General features: G+C 41.9%; 3 protein-coding genes across 7 annotated transcripts in view; 2 read left to right on the forward strand and 1 right to left on the reverse strand.

Annotated features, from left to right (window-relative positions):
* The window catches only part of pum (pumilio), a 209,084-nt gene extending 194,069 nt beyond the window's left edge, over positions 1–15,015 (forward strand). For 4 of the 5 annotated variants that reach the window (XM_086840478.1, XM_086840477.1, XM_086840479.1 and 1 more), the window contains 3 exons: positions 7,860–9,161; positions 9,242–9,410; positions 9,479–15,015. In XM_086840478.1, coding sequence (XP_086696604.1) covers positions 7,860–9,161; positions 9,242–9,410; positions 9,479–10,037 — 2,030 coding nt within the window. In that variant the 3' untranslated portion in view covers positions 10,038–15,015. The remainder of the gene's footprint in view (positions 1–7,859; positions 9,162–9,241; positions 9,411–9,478) is intronic. The other variant, XM_086840481.1, reaches the window with a different exon arrangement.
* Positions 14,632–16,285, reverse strand: Ada (adenosine deaminase-like protein). The gene is made up of 2 exons (XM_020956192.2): positions 15,096–16,285; positions 14,632–14,808 (listed from the first exon to the last, which is right to left on the reverse strand). Exon 1 carries the CDS (start codon positions 16,208–16,210, stop codon positions 15,191–15,193), a length of 1,020 nt encoding a protein of 339 aa, XP_020811851.2. The 5' UTR covers positions 16,211–16,285; the 3' UTR covers positions 14,632–14,808; positions 15,096–15,190.
* Positions 16,286–16,554: 269 nt separating this feature from the next.
* On the forward strand, positions 16,555–18,491 carry beag (IC cytokine homolog beag). The gene is made up of 2 exons (XM_020955778.2): positions 16,555–18,239; positions 18,299–18,491. Exons 1-2 carry the CDS (start codon positions 16,656–16,658, stop codon positions 18,401–18,403), a joined length of 1,689 nt encoding a protein of 562 aa, XP_020811437.2. The 5' UTR covers positions 16,555–16,655; the 3' UTR covers positions 18,404–18,491.
* The last annotated feature ends 67 nt before the right edge of the window (positions 18,492–18,558 follow it).

Consider the following 18,558-nt stretch of genomic DNA (forward strand, 5'->3'; position numbering starts at 1 on the left):
TGACGTATGAGTGATTACGTATTTCAATTCTTTTTTTCCCCTCTCTTTGTTGTGCCTTTATGCCACTGAAATTGTTTTCCACGTTGCATTTTTTTAAAGGCATCGCTCGCTTGGCTCTTAAAGAGTCCTCGAGTTAAGTAATTCAGATTTGGTTTCGAACACGAGTGGAAATTCAATCGAAACCAAATCCAATTCGCTTTTGAGACGCAAGTCAAGCCCTGACATGCTTTTGCGTGGAAAACTAGTAAACTGCGATGATGATGATGCAGGTGATTAGGCTAAGGGTCTCTCGAGGAGTGTGCCACATGTGCACAGAGGAGCCACGCCTACGCTGTATGTGCCACTCTGCGTATTTGGACTTGCACTGAGCGGAAATTTGGCTCAAGTTTAACGATAAATTTCGGGATACTGTTTTAAATAAACACCAATTTATTAGATTTTAAACCGTTAAGAGGTGTAAGAATGTATCTTTATTAAAAACAGTTTAGTTAGGGATTATTTGAGACCATTTCCGGCAGTGTAACAACCATTCCGCTTGCACATTCGCATCTCAATTACAATTAGCACATGGCACCCACAGTTTGTCCTCCGCTGGCACAAATCCCCACTAACAAGTGCAGCGCAGATGGCATCGTTCTCGTCCTCATCCTCATCTCGTCCTCATCCTCATCCTCATCAGCAGAAGCAGAAGCAGCAAACCCACTCATTATGTTGTGCAATCGATGCCGTACGGTGAACACATCCCTCTAACTACTATCCGTCTGGCTGTCTGTCTGTTCGTCGTGTGCAATGTCAAAAAGGCTTTTTAATGGAGATTATATTGTTTTAAGTGGCTGGCTGACTGAAGGAGAACAACGGGTGGTGCACCAGGCAGCAGGCAGCAGGGGATCCCCCTTCTGTGTCACACAGACAAGCTGCAATTACAAACGTTAATGCGCCTTGGCCTGCCCCGGCCCGAGAAGGGAGGGGGGATGGAAAAGCTGCTTGACTTTGCAACCGCCAAACCCATTTTGGCCATTGCCTTGAAAACAATGAGGGTAGCAGCAAAGCACACAGCACGGGAGCAGCAGAAGCAGCGGGAGCCACATCATCCTCCCTTTTTTCCAGGCTAAATTATTATGTACACCTTTCGCATGTTGGCAACATGTGATTGCATCAGAAACAGGGTACCGGGTACCGGTTGCAGGATGCAGAATGCAATCTGGAGGCTGCGGGGAAAGTGAAAGCTCCATCGAAACCACCACTTTGCGTACAATATAGCACATTGTGTGCTCCACCTTCTCCTCTGGCTGCTGCTCCTGATCCTGCTCCTCATCCTGCTCCTTCTCGTCTACTTTCTCCATCAGCCTTTTGTGCAAATGAATTCGTTTATTTTGTAAAATGTCAATTGCTGTGCTGGCTTACAGGACAGGATAAGGGTGATATGAGGGAAATGGGGTGGGGGGTTGGCTAAGAGGACCTGTAGCAGATGGAGCAGGATGCTGGGCAGGAGGAACAGCCGGAGCCTGTCACTTGCTGCGGTGTCGGGAGGTGTTTTGTCGTTGGTCGTGTGTTGTGTGCACTTTATGCTTAATGAAAGTCTCAATGATGTGTACCACACGGCGTATGCGTGACGCAATGCAAATGGGATTGCAGCCGCACCACAAAAATAAAAGCAGGGATTTATGTAACAATGGATGTATTAAGACTATTAATGATGTTTTAACCATGTGATAAAAAAAACTATCTTTTATATTATATAACTAATGCATAGATATTGGAATCATTCCTTCCAAGGTTTAGTTTATCCTAAAAATAGCAAGAACTACTTCTAGGCATTATACATTTGCATTTCCAATCAACATTGTATTCCACAAATTAAACATTTAGTGTCTTTCATTCAAAATAAATTGATTCCTTTGAGGCACATAAACCAATCTTAGTTTCTTGTTACATTTGTAATATGTTCATCTTGTTCCTTTTCAATAGTAATCAGTAATCACTTAACTATAATTTATTGACAGTAATCAATTATTTATTCACCTTTGTAATTGTAACTTCAAAGCAAACCCTGACAATGATTGATATCTGGCAATTAAAAACTAGCAACTAACTCGACATTAAAGTAAATTAAAGGGTAAACTTTTATCTGTCGGCAACAGTTGCTGGAATTTAACTGCCTGCGGCAGGCGGAGGAGTCTGTTGCAACTGCAAAGTTCTTGTGGCAGTAAGCGAAGGACTAACAGCGAAATCCCGAATGCAATGTTCAGTTTAATGACAGCGGCAGAAGTTTTAATTCCTGCATTTAAATTGCAACTAATTTGGCGGCTCTCGAGACGAAGGATGAAATTTCAAATGCAGACGGCAGATGGGGGGAGGAAAAACACAAACAATTTGCATCAATGAAAGTGTCGGAGTTGTTGCTGTATCCAAGTATCCAGTGTGTCTGTTCCGTCTGTTTATTTTATTTCCTGGACTGGGCTTTCAGTTAGAGAGGTGCGTGTAGTTGCGCAATTCCAAAGGGAATTATTCATGCAATTTGTGCGGGACGCTGGGGCTGCTGGCTGGATTTTTGGATGGAGGATGCTGTAAATAAGGTGGAATATTTGCAACCACCGCCGCGGCTGCTGCCTCCGAGAGAACATGGAACAGGGGAACCCTGCCTGACAACACGACCCTGTGTCTCAGCTCAGGCTTCACTCTCAGATCCGTGAGGGAGAGCTGCGGCCTCGCACTGGGGGTACCATTTGCCAAATGAAACTGCAACCATATGTGTACACTGAGCGGAAATGGAAGCAGGAAGGGCAGGGAATATGGGTACAAAATTCGACACGTTAAAATTTAAAAATGCTGCAACTTCGCCAAAACTCGATTAATGTCAATTCGGAAAGCTGTTTTGTGTTAGTTTTTGCGAGCTTAAAAAAACTTGCATACTAAATTCCAAGTTTAAAAAAATTCCATTTTTTATCAAATTTTGACAATTTTAATGATGTAACCCCTTATCAAATTTTCAATTTTCGGAAACAATTTTAAAAATTTAATTTTCAAGCGGACATGGCTAGATCGAATCAGCTGTTTTTTCTGATCAAGAATATATATGGTTTATAGGGTCAGAAATGATTCCTTAATTATGTTACAAGCTTCTGATTAACACTAATACCCTGCAAAAAGGTATAAAAACAGACAATTTTTAAAAATAATCGGTGTTTTTCAAACATCATAATTAAGCCAAAAATGAATAAATTCCAATTCGGAAAGCTTTTCTGTGCTAGATTTTAAAGCGCTAACAAATCTGCATATTGCGTTTGTTGATGCTGGTAAAAGATTTTGACAAAAATTAAAATAACCCTGAAAAAGGGTATAAAAACAGACAATTTTTTTAAATAATCAGTGTTTTTCAACCATCATAATTATGCCAAAAATGCATTAATTTTAATTCGGAAAGCTGCTCTGTGCTAGTTTTTTTAGAGCTAACAAATCTGCATACTGGGTTTTAAGATTTAAAGGTTTCCATTTTTTATCAAATTTTGACAATTTTAATGATGTAACCCCTTATCAAATTTTCAAATTTTGGCCAAAATTTAAAAAATTTAATTTTCAACCGGACATGACTAGATCGAATCAGCTGTTTATTCTGATCAAGAATATATATGGTTTATAGGGTCGGAAATGACTCTTTCACTATCTGCAGCCCTCCAAAGTTATAAAAATGTTAAAATATCACAAACTTCCTTCTAATTTATAGTAGAAAGTAAAAAAAAGCTTTAGGCTTTTAACAAAATGAAATTCTTCATATGAAAAATTTATATATGTTTAATAATGCATTTCAAAAACTAAACTTAAGCTTTTGAATATTAAGTTTTTGTTTCCAGTGCCTGTGAATCCAAGACTCCATGACTGTAACATGGAGAATGAGTGGTGGGCATGAGCAAGGGGCGTTTCTGGGTGTGGGTGGCATTAAAAAGACGCCAAGTTTATTGCAGGCGACATTTTGTGGTTTATGCACACGTTCCGCAAATAAGGAGAAAGCGTGGGGATTGTTGAGAGAGAGTGAAGCTCGGCAAGACGACGAGTCGAGGGACGAGACGAGGACGACACTTGGCCGCCCGTGTCCTTAGCTTAATGTAATGATTTTATGAATTATAAATGCACACACGTGCCCATTATGCACACACGTCTCTCGCTCGCTTACTCTATATCTACCACGCCCATTTCCGCCGCTGCCGCCCACACAATGGCCGGAAAAAGGAAAAGTGAAAACGCATTAAAACTGCGAGTCATTTAAATGTCGAGAGAAAGGTCGTGAGAGTGGGCGTGGGTGGGAGGGGAGGTGGCGTGGCAAAACTATTCTCGGTTCGGGCAACTTTGTAAGCCCTGTTAAGTAGGCTATGAAAAAAAGCGGTTTAAAGAGGCATTATATGAAATGTAATTAGTGCTAAAGCGCAGCTTCAAAGTAACGGAAATGCAGCCGCAGTTTAAGTGTGGCTTTAATAGTTGCTTTATTTATTATGCCTTTTTAATATCAGAGTATATCCTTGGGGCTTAGCAAGGGAAAACCACGAATCTAAAGGCAATAGTACTCGTAATATAAAGCACATTTTGGTAATTCAAACAACAACAAGGTTCGTTCTCTGTTGTTTATATTCCATAAACCTTTTCCAAGTTAATTTGCCTCTCTGCTGCTGTCACTATTGATTTCCTTGCGACACCTGCTAACGCCAGTGCTCCACTTTAGGTTTTCGGAACAAACAGTGGCAACATTGTATATTATTTACCAACAACACCACCACCACACCACTCTGCAACTTTCTACAAATTGCTTAATAACTCGGTCAACAAATTGCGCACACTGTGTGTTGACATTTACGGCCCTCACCTTCCCCGGCTCTCCTCCTCCTCTTCCTCTGCCACTCGAGTTGGACCGAGTCCTTGCAGCCTTGCAGCCATCCAGGGCCACCCCCAACCTGAAACCTGGTTGCAACCCTTTTGCGCAGCTGTTTGTTGCATTAGTTGTTAAATAACTTAATGCGTCCTGGCCGCGTTTATGTGCGGCATTTTCCGCCTCCCCCTTAATTTTATAAATTTGTGCAATTAATTTGGACTTTTCTTTTTGGGTCGAAATGCAACATGGCATCTGATGGATTGGGGTTGAGAATGAATTTATTATGGTCGAAGTTGGAGGCCTGCAGCCGGTTTTAGACTTTCGCTTTTTTGCCGAGTCGCACATTTCCGGCTCATTGCTTGGGAAAACGAGAATTGCACAGAGAGAAAGGAAGAAAAATCCCAAGGATGAGATGCCTGTAAATCCCTCAATGTCTCTCCTCGCATTCCCTTTCTCCTGGGCTCTCTTTTCTCGCCAAACTTTCTCCGCTTAGAGATGGCAAATCAAATGCCAGTGACAGATTACAACATCAATCAAGTTGGCACCGTCTTCCCGCCCAGCTACATCCACTTATTGCTGCCGCCGTCCGCCCCCCATGTATCCTTTTACATATCCTTGCAGTCAGCCTCATGTGTGCGCACCATTAATGCTGTACATTATGGCTTAGGAACTGGGCGTGGTGGGGGGTGGTGAAAGGGGGGCCAGAATGGATGCAGGATAGGAGAAACAAGAGATCCCTGCAAATGCCAAATGGCCAAGTGACTAAAACTAAGCCACACAGCTGCGCCTTGAAGCCAAGGCAATTAAGTTTTACAGGCGCATCAAAATCGCCTCCTCGTCACCGAGTCGCTACCCTCGATTAATTACCAAATGAACGCCGAGTACAGTTGAGCAGAGTACTACATATATACGATATATATATCTGAGCCAGCTTCGAATTGATGTCCTGCTGAAGGCTGTAAACTGTTAACTGAATTGAAAGTGCGACCATCTTTATGCGCTTTCGATTTTTCCATTTGCAGATTGATTGTCACTCGGGTCTCGGGATTCAGGATAGAGCCATAATGCACCCGTGGGTTTTAGAATGAAAAAACTAGGAGTTGTATTTTTATTATGGTTTATTTTAAAGACTTCTCGTACTTAAATAATATGAAATAATTAAATAAAAATAAGTCAATTAATTATAAATACACTGCTATTTAGTTACTATTCAGGTTCCTTGAGATCTTAAAGAAAAATCTTAAACATAGTTACAAATGATTCAATTCTAGATATTTACAAATATGTTCTATGCAAATACTATAATATACTATCTAACAATATATACATCCTACTTTTACTAACTATAAAGTAATACGAAATACAGAATGAAACCTATTTTCGGGAACAAAAAAGATTTTGACAAAAATTATAATAACCTGCAAAAAGGTATAAAAACAGACAATTTTTCCGAAAATCATAATTTAAAAAACTCATAACTAAGCCAAAGAATCATAAATTTTAATTCAGAAAGCTGTTCTATGCTAGTTTTTAGTAGATTAACAAAGCTGCATACTCAGATTTCAAATTTAAAAAATTCATTTTTTTGCCAAATTTTGGCAATTTTAATGATGTAACCCCTTATAAAATTTTGAAATTTTGGACAAAATTTAAAAAATTTATTTTTTCACTGGACATGGCTAGAACGACTTGGCTGTTCATTCTGATCAAGAATATATATGGTTTATAGGGTCGGAAATGACTTCTTCACTGCGTTTCAAGCTTCTGACTGAAATTATATTCTTTAAAAAGGCAAAAAAAACAGACAATTTTTTAAAATAATTGGTGTTTTTCAAACATCATAATTAAGCCAAAAATGCATTAATATTAATTCGGAAAGCTTTTCTGTGCTAGATTTTAAAGCGCTAACAAATCTGCATATTGCGTTTGTTGATGCTGGTAAAAGATTTTGACAAAAATTTACATAACCCTGAAAAAGGGTATAAAAACAGGCAATTTTTTTAATAATCTGTGTTTTTCAAACATTATAATTATGCCAAAAATGCATTAAATTCAATTTGGAACGCTGTTCAGTGCTAGTTTTTAAAGGGCTAAAAAATCTGCATACTCGGTTTTAAGATTCAAAAGTTTCAATTTTTTATCAAATTTTGACAATTTTAATGATGTAACCCCTTATAAAATTTTCAAATTTTGGCCAAAATTTAAAAAATTTAATTTTCAACTAGACATGGCTAGATCGAATCAGCTGTTCATTCTGATCAAGAATATATATGGTTTATAGGGTCAGAAATGATTTCTTCATTGTGTTATAAGCTTCTGATTAATACTAATATCCTGCAAAAAGGTATAAAAACCGACAATTTTTTTAAATAATCAGTGTCTTTCAAACATCATAGATAAGCCAAAAATGCATTAATTTCAATTCGAAAAGCTGTTATGTGCTAGATTTTAAAGCGCTAACAAATCTGCGTATTGCGTTTGTTGATGCTGGTAAAAGATTTTGACAAAAATTTACATAACCCTGAAAAAGGGTATAAAAACAGGCAATTTTTTTTAATAATCAGTGTTTTTCAACCATTATAATTATGCCAAAAATGCATTAAATTCAATTCGGAACGCTGTTCTGTGCTAGTTTTGAAAGGGCTAAAAAATCTGCATACTCGGTTTTAAGATTTAAAAGTTTCCATTTTTTATCCAATTTTGACAATTTTAATGATGTAACCCCTTATCAAATTTTCAAATTTTTGACAAAATTTAAAAAATTTATTTTTCAACCGGATATAGCTAGATCGAATCAGCTGTTCGTTCTAATCAAGAATATATATGGCTTATAGGGTCGGAAATGACTCCTTCACCGCGTTTCTTGCTTCTGACTTAAATTATAATGCCCTGCAAGGGTATATTTGTAAAGACGTTACCAACGTACAATTTAATTAGTAAACTTTAGTAACTCAACATTTAATCATTAAAACAAACCCATTTTCTCTGTTCTTTGCAGGCCTCGCCCTGAACACAAGCTCGTTGTCGGGTCGCCGCGACTCCTTCGACCGCAGCACCTCCGCCTTCAGTCCCTCGGCAATGGACTACACCAGCACCGGCGTGGCAGCGGCTAATGCGGTGAACAGCTCAGTGGCCCAGGCAGCAGCAGCTGCTGCAGCCGCAGCCGCCGCAGCAGCACGTGGCAAGTGGCCGGGAGCCATGTCGGGAGCGGCTGGTGGTGCTTATGGTGCCCTCGGAGCGGGAGCCGGCAATGCCTCGGCCAGTCCACTGGGCGCTCCGCTCACACCGCCACCGTCGGCACAGTCCTGCCTGCTGGGCAGCCGAGCTCCGGGCGCCGAGTCCCGCCAGCGACAGCAGCAACAGCAGCAGCAGCAACAGCAACTGGCCGCCGTGGGATTGCCGGCAACGGCAGCAGCTGCCCAGGCAGCGGTGGCCGCGGCTGCCAACAACATGTTCGGGTCCAATAGCTCGCTCTTCTCGAACCACCTGGCCATTCCGGGTACCGCAGCAGTGGCAGCGGCAGCAGCAGCAGCAGCGGCCGCCAATTCGCGACAGGTGGCGGCCACGGCAGCAGCAGCAGCGGCCGCAGTGGCAGCCGCAAGCGGTGGAGTAGGTGGTGCACCCCAGCCGGGACGGTCGCGGCTTCTCGAGGACTTCCGCAACCAGCGGTATCCGAATCTCCAGCTGCGCGATCTCGTCAACCACATTGTGGAGTTCTCGCAGGATCAGCATGGCTCGCGGTTCATCCAGCAGAAGTTGGAGCGGGCCACGGCCGCCGAAAAGCAAATGGTATTCAGCGAGATTCTGGGCGCTGCCTACAGCCTGATGACCGACGTCTTTGGCAACTATGTCATCCAGAAGTTCTTCGAGTTTGGCACTCCCGAGCAGAAGAACACGCTGGGCATGCAGGTCAAGGGCCATGTGCTGCAGCTGGCGCTGCAGATGTACGGCTGCCGGGTGATCCAGAAGGCGCTGGAGAGCATTTCGCCGGAGCAGCAGCAGGAGATCGTGCACGAGCTGGACGGTCATGTGCTGAAGTGCGTCAAGGACCAGAACGGCAATCATGTCGTGCAGAAGTGCATCGAGTGCGTGGACCCAGTGGCCTTGCAGTTCATCATCAATGCCTTCAAGGGTCAGGTGTACTCGCTGAGCACCCATCCGTATGGCTGCCGGGTGATCCAGCGCATCCTAGAGCACTGCACCGCCGAACAAACGACGCCTATTTTGGACGAGCTGCACGAGCACACCGAGCAGTTGATACAGGACCAATATGGCAACTATGTCATTCAGCATGTGTTGGGTAAGGCGGATATCCAATCTTTCTCATTGTTAACATGCCTTTTGCTCTTACTAATAAGGAATCTTCTGCCCCCTTTACAGAGCACGGCAAGCAGGAGGATAAGTCCATTCTGATCAACAGCGTGCGCGGCAAGGTACTGGTGCTATCGCAACACAAGTTCGCCTCGAACGTGGTGGAGAAGTGTGTGACCCATGCCACTCGTGGCGAACGCACTGGCCTGATCGACGAGGTCTGCACCTTCAATGACAAGTAAGTGAACTTGAATTAAAACCCCCCCACCCTGGAACCCAACTAATGGAATATTTTCTCCCAAACAGTGCCTTGCACGTGATGATGAAGGATCAGTATGCTAACTATGTGGTCCAGAAGATGATCGATGTCTCGGAGCCGACGCAATTGAAGAAGCTGATGACCAAGATCCGGCCACACATGGCCGCCTTGCGCAAGTACACTTACGGCAAGCACATCAATGCCAAGTTGGAGAAGTACTACATGAAGATCACCAATCCCATTTCTGTGGGTACCACCGGCACATCGGGAGCAGCAGGAGCCGGGACAGGTGCCGCAGGAGCTGCAGGAGCAGTGCCCGCTCCCTCGTCAACGGTGTCGGCAGCAGCTGTTAGCAGCAGTGCGACAACTTCGTCAGCAGCCACCACAGCCTGCACCAGCGGCAGCAGCACCACAACCACCAGCACCACCAACAGCCTGGCCTCGCCCACCATCTGCTCGGTGCAGGAGAACGGAACTGGCAGCGCCATGATCGTGGAGCCCTCTTCACCTACCGCCTCCGAGTCCTCATCCTCAGTAGTCTCGGCGGCCGTCAACAGTGGATTGGGTCCCATTGGACCCCCAACCACAGCCAACGGTGTGCTGTAAGGCGGATGAGTTGCGAGAGGAAGTCAGGGGAAGCCGTCGTGCATCCTTCTCGAATGGCAGACTAGGTTTTAGGAGCTTAACAGAGCTAAAGAAGAAGAAGATGCATAAGCTAAACAAGAGTACATTTAATAATAATAATTTATTGAAACAAGCAGCGATCGATCAGCGATGCAGCTGCCCTCGGAGATTTGTAAAGAGAAACACACTCACAAGAAACACACGCCAAGCTATAGAAACAAAAAGGAAAGCGCGCCAAGAGCTGGCATCAGAAGAAAACAAATTTGTATTTTTACGAACAAAAAGTAATAACAACACACACTCACAAACACTCGAAAGAAGATTTCAAAAAATATTTGTACACTGCGCTCGCATGTTTACTTTGTAAAAAAAAAAAACAAAAACAAAAACAAGAAAGAAATCAAAGATAAAAGATTAAAAAAAAAAAACAGAAAAAACAAAGAGCGTGTTCCGAACGCGAATAAAAGAATAACACAAACGATCGTAAATGTAAAGAAAAGAAAAAATGTCGAAATGTCAGAGAAACAATTTTGTCTGCGTACATTTTCGTTGTAATTTTGTATAAATTAATGATTATATAGCAAGTCTATTTGTAAATGATTCGAGTTTCGACTGTAAATTGATAAGAAGAAGACGACGGAAGAGCGAAGAACGGAGGAGAATGTAGAATCTAGAGGAGCGATGGAGAGCGGGCGCCTAGAATTTATTTAAGTGCATAGAGTTGCAGAGAGAGAGGAACCATTTCAAATATATATAAATCGAAGGATAAAACAGCGCGAGCCACACTTAGTGTAGATTGTAGATTAATTCTGTTTATGGAGCCAGCAGCTGCTACCAAAAACAAAAGAGAATACGAGAAACGGAAACGGAAACAAACACACGAGACACGCCCCCTCACACACTCTTCATTCACTCTTGAATACGATGCATACACTTCAGCCCCATTCACGTTGCACTATGTAAAAATTTGTGTATAAACCATGTAAACCATGTAATATTTTCAAAATGTTCTTGTAAAATTTATACATATTGTATTTTGTAAATTTTGTTTGTTTTAAGTCGCAAGTAACTCATACAAACACATATTCTATATCCTATATACCCCGCACGCATGTATTTATAATTTTTTTTAAGCATATTACCATTGCCTGGCCGTGAGTGCCGGTAAAGAACATTTGTTAGTTAAGTAAGATCCTTCAACAGATTACCGAAACTATGATTTGATTTTCCGAACTATAAATGATTTTTACCCGAAACAAAACAAGAAAACAAAGAAACAAGAAGAGAGCAAAAAGAGACCTAAAATATATGCAAAATTCAATAAAACATTATTTTTTCCAAATTTTACAAATCCTATTGGATTTCGGTATTTCTTTTTTTTTAACTCTGTATGATATATATGTATAAATATGATTTAATTCGACTTCGACACCTTGTTATATTAGACAGAAAGCGCTTGTTACTGCTCCCCGCGAAGCTTGAAATGCATTCGCTGTGCGGCAAATCTACGAATATATTAATAATGTTATTATTACTACTACTACCCCCACTTTCCCCTCTTCTCACATAAGTGTATAAAATTGTTTTAAAATGTCATTGAAAAACACTTGTAAATTGCAAACAACAAAAATTGTAAATGGTATACATACGAAGCGAACATTGTAAAAAGTAACAAATACCCGAAGAATTTTGTACATTTTTTGATATACATTTTAGACTACTTCGCGACGCCTTATTCCAAATACTAAAAATACTGAAAATACTGAAATACTGAAAATGTAACGAGAAAGAAGAGATGGTGGTAAGAAAAACGAATTTAGACCTTTTTGTCGGTTTCGTCGAAACACACACACACATAGAAAGATCCATATGTAAAACACACAATTTTTGGATATCCAATGTAAAGTGTATTTATGCATATTTTTGTACACACAATTTCGTTGTCGTGTTGTTGTCGTTGTCGTTGTCGTGTTTTGTATATAACAAGCAAGCAAAGGATACCAGTCATTGAACATTGTAATTTTCTGTACATTTCCCCCATCCGATCATCAGAGAAAGATGCATTATTCATTAACTATCATCCATCATCCATTTTCCATTATCCATTATCCTGTAACCGCATCATCCAGTTGTAGTTAGAGTGAGCGCATTTCAAGCGAACGGCGCGCAAGCAGGGCTCGGTATTATTTGTTTTGTATTTCCTTTTATTATTAGTTATTAACTTGTCAACTGCCTGTCTCTAGAGCGCAATGCACTGATAATTTTAATTTAAATAATCCATAGATGAACATTGTATTTAGGATTCTCTCGATACGTTCGATACGGAATGAACAATGCAAGTAGAGATGCTTTCTGTAGATTAAAGAAACAAAAGAATGTGTTTACATTTGCTACACGCCGTGTACATATGACGTGTAAGATACACACAGGACACCCACACTCTCACACAACACAAACACACACACACACACACACACAGCGAGCTGCTTAGCTGTAGAATCCCTATAAATATTTAAACATATATATATAATTAAATATATATATATATACACGCGAATAGAGAATATGTAATACACTTAGTTTTGAACTTGACGTTTTTAATGAACATGTATATGTAAAAAGTGAAATTTACACGTAAGCTGGCGTCTTCTACACGCGTCCAGTTTTTACCGTAACAATTTTTTGCACGCATGTAAAACACTTGGTTAAAGGATCAAGTTCTTAAAAAAATAAATAAAACTAAAGCGAATCCCATAATAAAAGGAGCAAAAAAAGAAAATTTAACAACAACAATTGTAAACAACAAATGTAAACTCCACACACATGTAAACTTTGTAACGTTGGGCGAAGCGAAAAGCTGAAAGAAAAAACAACAACAAAATATGAGATTTGATTTCCTTCGCCAACTCAATTGTAAAAAACAAACAAACAAACAAATTAATGCCCCATTCGAGAAGGGCCTAAAGTAACCAAAATATTTAAAGTAAATATTAACATACCGCGCAGAAGCAGAATTTGTAAAATTTTTTCGAAAACCGAACGATGAGAGATGAAAGAACCCTGTAAACTAAGCTAAGGACATAGCTAAAAACCATACACTAAATAAACCATTTGTAATTTGTTGTAAAAAGAGAGGGCAAACCCGATGAAGGAAGGCTGGAAATTTAAGGGCATGGCAAATGCTAGAGCTGGCGTCAAGTAAAACTATAAATTATATATATTAATGCATATACATATATAAATATAACTATACAGTAAATAATTAATTACGAGAATATTTTGTAGTTACACTCTCACACCCACAAACAAACATATACACCAGAAAGGAAAAAACCGAATCAGAAAAAGGCAAAATGAAACAGAAACAGAAACAGATCGAAACCCTTAGTTTTATAACCGGCGAGCAATTGGCACAAGTTATCTAACTTAACATTTGGACAGCATTGCATTCGAGCATTTGATTTAAACTATGCATTAGACTCTTATGTTTATTATTATTATTATCATTATTATTAAACAGGATACGATTAATGCTAATTTCTTTGTGAACAAAAATAAAAAAACAAGTTTATTATGTAGCAAAAAGCGCAAACGTTTTATTTCTCAATTCGACCGATTCCGATTGGCACATGGATATTGGTTGGCATATTTATTTCCATTTTTCCCCCGAACATAGACCAAACACATTCCCCAAGTTCAACTTCAACATGTTTCAACAAATTGGCTTCAATAAATGGAAGGCTGCGATGACAACAAATCTGAAATCAAAATTGATATTATACGGCATGCAATTAGCGAGGCATACATAGCATTACATTGAAGATAAACGTATAGATAAATAATATACACTTACCATAACCTATAGCCCCTTCCAAAAACCTAACAAATAAATTACAACACAAATAAATGGCACAACAAAAGTGAGCGCAAGTTTGAGGCATTTTATACGGCGCATTTTTTATATACGAACAGGCTAGCTGTCCTATATATGACGATGATATGTATACCCAAGAAATGATCAACTTTTATAATGAGCAGCCAGTAAGTAAATCAGTAAAGAAATATTTTTTTATCAGCCTTGGCAAGCTAAACTTTTACCAGGCCCGTAAATTTTAACAAAATTATACATACTTAACGACAAGATTAAAACCTAAAACCTAATGCCCGATTGACAAAACCAAATACCAAATCGAGATGAAAAGCAAGATCCATACCATACCATTTTCAACTAGTAGAATTTTTCCAAATTGTAGAAATGTAAACCTTTATATAAATATATATATATATATATAGTACATAGATTTGTACTTGAGCTCTCCAAGCTCGGGTAGTAATATTTCCATTCGACATAACTCGACACCATAAACTCCTAAGTTGGTCGGTCCTCGTAGCACGACAAAACTAAAGCTGAGCTGCTGCACGCAGTTCATGTAGAAAAGCAGCAATAAAAACAAGAAACCAAACTAAAAGTATACAAAAATAGTTAAACTGTATATAGGGAATTCCAAACAGGCAGGCAAAGACCTCTTCAACTGAAAATCTGTCCGTTTAGGTGAGTGGGAGTGGATGGTTATTCTGCAAACGAAATTCTTTAAATGCTTCCGATTTGAGCCATTATTTTACCTATGAAAGGACTCGATCCTTGTCCTATTCGATCGTCCACTTCGCTTCGGGGCAGTAAAGGGAGCCCGCTCTTGACCAATGCTTGAACTCCATTGTATTTTGAACGCCTCTTATACACCTACACCCCCAACTATGCCACATGGAAAGAGCAGAGCAGAGCAGGAAGGGATATATATTGAATGAAGTTCATTTCAATTATGAATATTTAACAGAGAAACGCATAACAACTTATTACCCACATATGTACGTACGAAGGATGATGAACATAACTAATGAACAAAACTTGTAACTAAATACTTCTACATATTGAATAAAAAGAATGATATTAAAAACGGAATTGCATTCTTGTGTTATTGAAGAACAACTATAGATGAATTCTCTTTATAAAAAAAAATTCTCTTTTTACAAAACATGTACCTCATAATTTAAATTCTACATAAATGTTTTCATATATCACCATCCAGGTTCTTAGGATCTCAGGTTCTTAGGATCGTCCTTTTCCTTACAGGGCTTTATTTCTGCAAGCTATCCATGTAGTTTTTCACTTTGGTTGCCATACTTTGTCGTTCTTCAACAGTGGCAAAGGAATGTTGCACTGCCTCCAAGGTCAGGGAAACGCATTGATCTCGGGTCAATCCAAACGTCTGCTTAGCCAACAGGAACTCCTGCGTCAATGTAGTATCAAAAACACCACTGTCGTCCGTGCAAATCACTTTCGGAGCATCAGCCTCCATAAGCCGCTTAAGATGATGCTCCTCCAAGCTGGGCACTGTGCCCGACTTAACATTACTCGTTAGGCAGCACTCGATGGGTATATTTCGGCTCTTCAGTAGTTCAATGTCCTCTGGGGTCAGGAAGGTTCCATGGCCGCACCGAGACATACCGAAGTTCAGCATTTCCTTGATCTCCGCTGGATTCTCGATCTCCGCGCAGTGAAGGACCAGCTTTAATCCCTTCTCCCGCGCCAACGACAGTATGGGAACAAAGTCAGAGAACGTTCCCTTACCAGGATTGCCGCTGAGATCGATACCCAAGATCAAATCCGGATGGGACTGGGCAAACTCCAGAGCAAGGGACACAGTTTCCTCCGCTACGGCCACGGGTTCCGCACGATTTATGGAGGGCAATAGCTTAACCAGAATATCGGGATATGTTTTCCTTGCTTCCCCGATTGCATCTATCACATGCTGAAGGTACTCTCTGCGGGTATAGCTTTTATTCGCCTTCGGAGTAGTCCTCAGCTCCACGTACTGCACGTTGTCGCGAGCGAACTCCCGAACCACCAGCTCGGTGGCATAACGCAAACCCTCCTCCGTGGAGGTCAGCTCGTGGACAAACGCAAACTTCTCAAAGCACGCATCCAAGTCCGAGTCCCTGTCGAATCGGATGAAACGCGCACACAGCTGGGAAAACTCCTTGGAGGCTGATCCGTACAGCCGCTCGGCAAGATCACATAGGCTTTCCATGCCCAAAGAACCGTTCAGGTGGGCGTGCAACTCCACTTTGGGAAGTTCTTTCAGAAATTGCAGCATTTCTAATAAAAACAATAAACAATAGCCGATCAGCTGCTTTACCGGCTAGTGTTGATGATTCAGCTCTTTTCCGTCCAGACAGAGCTAGTTCTAAGATCATCGACTGCAATCTGGCCAATCTGCCTTCAATTTGGTAATTTTACGTACAAAATTGTCAATTTCTGGATTTCAATAACCAGGCGAACAGAAGGCAGTAGATGGGGGATTTACTCTATTGCAAACTTTTATTTTCACTCAATGCCAATATTTTCACTCATTATTTGTACTCATCCCATATACCAGCAACTGCTCATTATTGAGACAAAAAAGCTATTTAAAATGAAAAAATAGCTAAATTCTATCGATGGCTATCGATATCACGAATTAACCACCACTAATAAGAAGAAGCATCATTTTGTAAATATAGAATTTTCGTTACAAAAACCATTTGGGAACTTGCCCTGCCATGTCGGACGCCCACTTGGATGCGCCGCCATCAGTGCGACTGACCAATGATGACTTCCGCAAGCTGCTGGCCACGCCCCGAGCTCCGCCTCCTGGGTCTAGTACTAGCAGCACTTCCGGCGGCGGATCTCTGGCCACCGCGACGTTTGCCACACCTTCTACTCCTGCCTTGTCAGGATCGAGTGGAGACAAGAAGAAGGGTCAAAGCAGCAGCGAGCGGAACGACCTTCGGCGGAAGAAAAAGAACTTCTACGCGGCGCTGAAGAAGCAGGAGGATGTGAAGCTCCAGGAGCTGTCTGAGAAGTATAGGGACAGAGCGCGCGAGCGTCGAGATGGTGCCAATCCGGATTACGTGAACGTAAGCACTCCGGGGCACGGCAGCAGCACGAACGCCTACCGAGCCGTCGCTCCGGATATGAAGTCAGGAATAGACGCTGCCGAACGCCGACGGCGAATCATCCAGGAATCGAAGTTCTTGGGCGGTGACATCCAGCACACGCATTTGGTGAAGGGTCTCGATTACGCTCTGCTGCAGAAGGTGCGCTCGGAGCTGCACTCTAAAGAGGCAGAGGAGGAGGAGATAGCCGCCGCCGTGGCCAGGGAGAAGCTGGCCGAGGCAGCCGCTGCAGCCGAACAGCTCGAAGCAGAGCGCCGCGAGTCGGAGGACATCAATGCCATCAACGGAGCCCTAGCCCGCAACATATACAATCTGATCCAAGCACGGCGATCAAAGGAGGTGCCCCGCAATGAGCTGTTTGCGCCTGGACGTATGGCCTACGTCATCGACCTGGATGACGAGCTGGGCGAATCGGACATCCCAACGACTCTGAAACGCTCCAAGTTCGAGGTGCCAGTGGCGCGTGAGGATGTGGCCACGCTAACCACTAATGACATTGTCATCAACAAACTGTCCCAGATCCTGAGCTACTTGAGGGCCGGTGGTCGCAACAAAAAGAACAAGAAGCGCGACAAGGACAAGCCGCTTTTCTACGACAAGGAGATGGAGAATGCCCGGGGACCGACCAGCGGTGGTGGAGGCATCAGTAGCATCACCACCTCGTCTGGCAATAAGGGCGGAAAAACCGTTCCTCTGGGGGACAATATCTACGACGATATTGGGGACTACCAGCCAACAGCCTCACGAGGAGATCGAAACCGTCAGGACGCTGGAAAACCCGCCAACTCATACTTTGGCGAGGGTCCTCCCGAGGCCGCAGAGGAACCCATGGTTACCAGTATACCTCCGCCACCGAAAATATCGAAGGCTATGGCCTCGCGTTTCGCTAACGAACCCGAAGGTTATGCCGAATGTTATCCTGGGCTAGAGGAGATGAACGACGCCATCGACGACTCGGATGACGAGGTTGACTATACCAAGATGGATCTGGGTAACAAAAAGGGACCGATTGGGCGCTGGGACTTCGATACACAAGAGGAATACTCAGACTACATGAGCACCAAGGAGGCCCTGCCAAAAGCCGCCTTCCAGTATGGCGTCAAGATGCAGGACGGACGGAAGACGCGCAAGAACAAGACGGAGAAGAACGAGAAGGCCGAGTTGGACAGAGAGTGGCAGAAGATTCAGGTAATCAATCAGATTTATTGATTCTATCAGATCAGGGTTGATTATTTACTTTATTCCAGACCATCATACAAAAGAGGAAGCTGCCCAAGGACGGCGGGGGTGGTGGCGGTGGTAGCAGCGGCGGAGGAGGCGATGAACCCGATTACAAATCCGCGAAATACTAGAATAATTCTTTAAACATTAAACTATATTTTGTAATTGTGTAAAACATTAATAAATAATCATGCTTTCGTATTTCTTACACCATTCGAATCCATTGATTTATAATTTAATAAAAATTGCATGGCGGGAAATTATCGACTATTTCAACTCGACTTCA

The sequence above is a fragment of the Drosophila serrata genome, unplaced genomic scaffold (genome assembly GCF_035046125.1).
Source record: "Drosophila serrata isolate PLE 108 unplaced genomic scaffold, ASM3504612v1 contig_382, whole genome shotgun sequence".
Classification (NCBI taxonomy): Eukaryota; Metazoa; Arthropoda; class Insecta; order Diptera; family Drosophilidae; genus Drosophila; species Drosophila serrata.